Source organism: Porites lutea, chromosome 13, assembly GCF_958299795.1.
Source record: "Porites lutea chromosome 13, jaPorLute2.1, whole genome shotgun sequence".
Lineage (NCBI taxonomy): Eukaryota > Metazoa > Cnidaria > Anthozoa > Scleractinia > Poritidae > Porites > Porites lutea.
Genome location: NC_133213.1, coordinates 19,716,205 through 19,720,851, shown reverse-complemented (window position 1 = coordinate 19,720,851; position 4,647 = coordinate 19,716,205). Strand labels below are relative to the sequence as shown.

General features: G+C 39.5%; 1 protein-coding gene across 1 annotated transcript; it reads right to left on the bottom strand.

Moving 5' to 3' along the window:
* On the bottom strand, nt 1-3,901 carry LOC140922514 (protein fem-1 homolog A-like). The gene is made up of 3 exons (XM_073372492.1): nt 1,535-3,901; nt 600-753; nt 1-303 (listed from the first exon to the last, which is right to left on the bottom strand). Exons 1-3 carry the CDS (start codon nt 3,778-3,780, stop codon nt 1-3), a joined length of 2,703 nt encoding a protein of 900 aa, XP_073228593.1. The 5' UTR covers nt 3,781-3,901.
* Between the last annotated feature and the right edge of the window lie 746 nt (nt 3,902-4,647).

Here is a 4,647-nt window from a genome sequence, read left to right as displayed (position 1 = left end):
TTAATGCAAACTAATGTATTTCTCTAGTGTTTTGGGTACCAAGCCCATATAGGGGATTCCAAACTTTTTGACAGCTCTGGCACAGATACACTTTAACTCTAGTTTTCTTCTCTCTGAAAGAATCATGTGAACTTCATCAGTTTTAGCCATGTCCATGGGTGTTTCACCATCATCATGGACAAAATCATGATGAGCACCTTCATCAATCAAAAGCTTCAACATGTCGATTTCCAGATGGAAATTTGCATCCTTCCTCCAGGATGAGAAATTCACAGCTAAGTGTAGTGGCATTAACATTGAATCCTGCATTTAAAAGAGCTTTCACTTCACCAATGTGGGAACATGATTTATTATGATGGTAAATGTGATGATAAATTGGTATTTTTCACAAGCTGGTGCAGGAGTGTATTTCCATCACGATCTCGAGGATTAAAGTTACAAAGCGTTTTCAAAACCAGCGATGCACTTGGCAGTTTACCATTTTCACCACCGTTAAACTTACTGATTACAGTTCATCTGCTATTCAAATTCCTCAAAAAACATCATTGCCTGTCGGGCAAGTTAAAAACAGAATTCACTAGCCCGATAGCAAAATTCACCAGTCGCACGCTATCGGACACTACTCTCTTCGCCAATGATCTGAGTGATCTTGGATCGCTGATCCTAATCCAGATCATCCCAAAGGAACATGCCCTCTCTGTAGGCAGGATTATAGCTACTGGTAAAAAATTATCTGATGACAGACTGGCAGGTCTGCAGTCAAATCAACATCACACACAAAAGATGTGTTAAGCAATTTAACCCTAACCTTGCTTATAGACCTTATTCACAATCCTTCTTCATCTGTGCATGTGCTTTAGGATCAATGGGATAAAAACAATGTCACATGGTATTTCATGGGGAAAGCAAGTGATAAAATTTACCAATATGAGTAGTCACAGTTAGTTTGTTTATTCTGTCACAACAAGAAAATGATTTCTGATTAAGTCATGCAAAATGTTGTATGGTTTCAACAACATTTGCATCATTGTTTGCTGTGTGGTCATCTACATTGATCACCTCCACCCATAATTTGCCATTATCATCTTTAAGATGAAAAATTCTTTATTACCTGTTGTCTAGAATAAACAAACTAGACTGCAATTTCTTGAATTGGCAAATTTTTTCACTAGTTTGCACTTTGCCTCATCAGTCCTTAATCCTTTAAGCCCTAAAAGAGATCAGCATCAAATTTCTCCTTTTTATATCAATGCTAATGTAAAACAGGGTGGTCATGAGAATTACGGACATGATCACACAAGATGCTTGATATTATCAACTTCTCCCCACTTACTTCTGTAGGAATCGAATCGGGGCAACAAATGAGAATTCAAATTTTGATCTTAGGGTCTAAAGGGTTAAACTGAGTATGTGCAAAGATGGCAGGTATCATGAAAAAGGTCTATTCAATCAGATTGCACAAATTCAAGTTAAGCTAATTAAGTATCTTTTTGAATGCATGCTGATGTATTTTTCCAGTATTTTGGGTACCAACCCCAAATAAGGAATTCCAAACCTACAGACAGCTCTGGCACAGATACACTTTAACTCCAGCTTTCTCCTCTTAGAAAGAATCATGCAAGCTTCATCAGTTTCAGCCATGTCCATGGGTGTTTTACCATCATTGTTGACAAAATCATGATGAGCACCTCCATCAAACAAAACCTGCAACATGTCAGTTAAAAGATGGATTTTATCGTCGCTGGGTTTTAAAGTGGCAACTATGTGAAGTACAGTATCTCCATTGCCATTGATAGCATTGACATTGAATCCTGCATTCAGAAGAAGTTTCACTGCTCCAGAGTAGGAATATGAAGAATATCTGCAAAGTTTTGCAATCCTGTGCAAGAGTGTATTACTGTTACTACCTTCTCGAAGATTCAAGTTGGAAATAGTTTTAAATAACAGTGCTGAACTTGAGAGTCTACCTTCATCAGCACATTCAAATTTGCTTATCATAAAGACCAGTTTCTGTAAGGAATCAAAGAGATACAACATATCATTTCCCCAATGCTGTTCATTTGTCATCTTTCTTTGAATTTCATAGTCATGATCAAGAATTGTTTCGTCCAGAAAATCAAGAAAATCCTCTTGTTTTGAAAGATCACCATTTTCAAACCTCTTGAATAATGCACTGGTTCTGAAGCTTAAGTAATCCACAGCTGATAGATTGCATTTCGGGGCTATTTTCATAGCATGCCTGTAAAACTTTATACAGGAAGAAAGATCATGGTCCTCATAATAATGTGCAATTTTTCTAATAACTGCAATCAGGTCTTCATAGTTTCTTCCCATGATTCTCTCTTTAATAATAAGGCTTTCCATGATGATAGCATCCCTATCACCTTCAATCTCAGCAAGCTCGTCCAGAATTTGACACTCTCTTCTGTTCTGATAAGCTTCAACAGGTTCCATTTCTTGTTTAAACAAAGGATGGGAAGGATCAGCAAACCTTTCTATCATGCCATGTTTGATGTACTTGAATCCTTTCAAATCATGAAGATCGCCATTTTCAAGGATACACTCCTCAATTAAAACAGATGCTCCAAGAAGTTCTAATGCATTTATCCTTTGCTCTTTTGTTATCTCTGGTTGCTTGATTAGATTCTCTACCACTGCTACATAGCCCTTACTACAAGCTAGCAAGAGAGGTGTCATTCCTTGACTGTTACACAAGTTGGATGCTCCAGCATTCAAAAGTGTGCCAACCATTTCTTCAGATTTCCTCCTTACAGCATTATGAAGAACTGTATTGCCCTTTTGATCTTGGAGATCTACATAAGCACCTTGTTCAATAAGCAAAGTCACTGTTTCTTCATCACAAAATCGGCTAGCTACCATTAAAGGGGTTTCATTGTCAATTCTTCTTGCATTAACATCAGCTCCATGATTAAGAAGAGACCTCACAATCTCGGAAGGGTCATCGCACTCATCCACAACAAAGTGAAGGGCTGTCCATCCATTGTTGTCTGTAAGAGCCACATTAGCTCCATTTTGAAGAAGAAAGTTTATTACACTGACATTTTCATTTAGACAAGCTAGCATCAAAGGGGTGCACTTATCATTCTTTGTAACAGCATTTATGTTAGCTCCACCATTAATAAGTTGTTTAACAATTAAACAACTTGAGGGATCAAAACTAACTTCAGTGGCATAGTGAAGTGCTGTTAAGCCACTGCTGTCTTGTAAATTCACATCAGCACCTTGATCAATAAGAAAGATCACTGCATCAAGGAATTGATTTTTAACAGCAGCCATCAGTGGGGTGAGGCCAAGATCATCAGCTGCATTAACATCACCACCATTTTCAACCAAGAACCTCAAAGTTTCAACGTTTCCACAAGTAGCAGCAATGAACAAAGCAGTGCAGCACTTGTAGTTGTATGGAACAGGATGTGAATCGTGTTCAACAATATGCATAAAATCTCCTCGCCCTTCAATCTCTGCTCCATACTTCAAGAGCACTTTCACACAATCAAGATTTCCATTTCGCACAGCAACTGTTAATGGCGTGACCGGCGACTCATCGCTGGCTGACAAAGGACAGCCATCACCAATATACTGAAAATCAACACCTAATACAGATATCCTCTCTGTATTATCCAGCTTCTCGAGAACCTCATTAAGGAGAACAGAATCTCCAGACTTTGCAGCTTCAAAGATCTCTTTTCTAGAATCATCAGTGTTTGTTCTTTTCCGCTGAAAAGAGGAAGTCGAAGAACGAAGACTGTTATGTGCCATGCTGTTTACGAGCAAGTTTTCGACTCCTCTTAGGCCCACCTTTCCTGTAAATTCTCCAGTTCTCTCCGAATAAAATTCCTCAAAAAGTTATCACCGACTTAGCTATACCGGTATTCGATGAAAAGCTTTCTCGCTTTGAAAGGCAGTCAGGACCAGGACAAGAAAGCAGCCATTTTGGAAAAGAGGAACAGTTCCAGTCTCCGTCGCTTGCACAGGTATACCATCCAGCTAAACAAACTCATGGAGCCCAGGCTATCATTTTACATTTTCTTGTAACTATTATCGGAGCCAATCGACGCTGAAGCTGGGCTTAATATAGCTTTGTGTCTTAATTTGTAGATAAGCAGTGCAGTAATTCGCAAGAACTTCCACATGTTTAATACTGAATGAAGCAGTTCGTGAAATGATTGATGTGACTTTTCCGTGTTCTCAGTGAAACAGAACGATTTTGAAGGAGAAATTAATGAAGGATGGAAAACAAGGAGCTTTTCATCTTATATCTTTCACGTCACCTGACAAGTCTTGACGTCTTTGCCTCTAGTTTTAAAGCAGTGGCGGATTCTAGACCTTCAGATAAGGGAGGCGGGTGGCGGTCATCCATACCCTGAGATAAAGGGGGAAGCCGGTCTCAAAAAAAATTTTTTTTTCAGCCCTTCGGGCCTCAGTTTGGTCTAAAACTTAGGAGGGACCCTCCCCTAGCTCCGCCACTGTAGAGTTCACCTGTGCCCAAAAGGGGTCAGTCCTAATTTGCTCACTAGATCAAGTAGCAGACTGCCAGGGGAGGGGTTCTGCCCCCCTCCCCCATCTTATTTCTAGACGAAACTGAGCCCCGAAGGGCCGAAAAAAAATTTTTCGAGACCCCCCCCC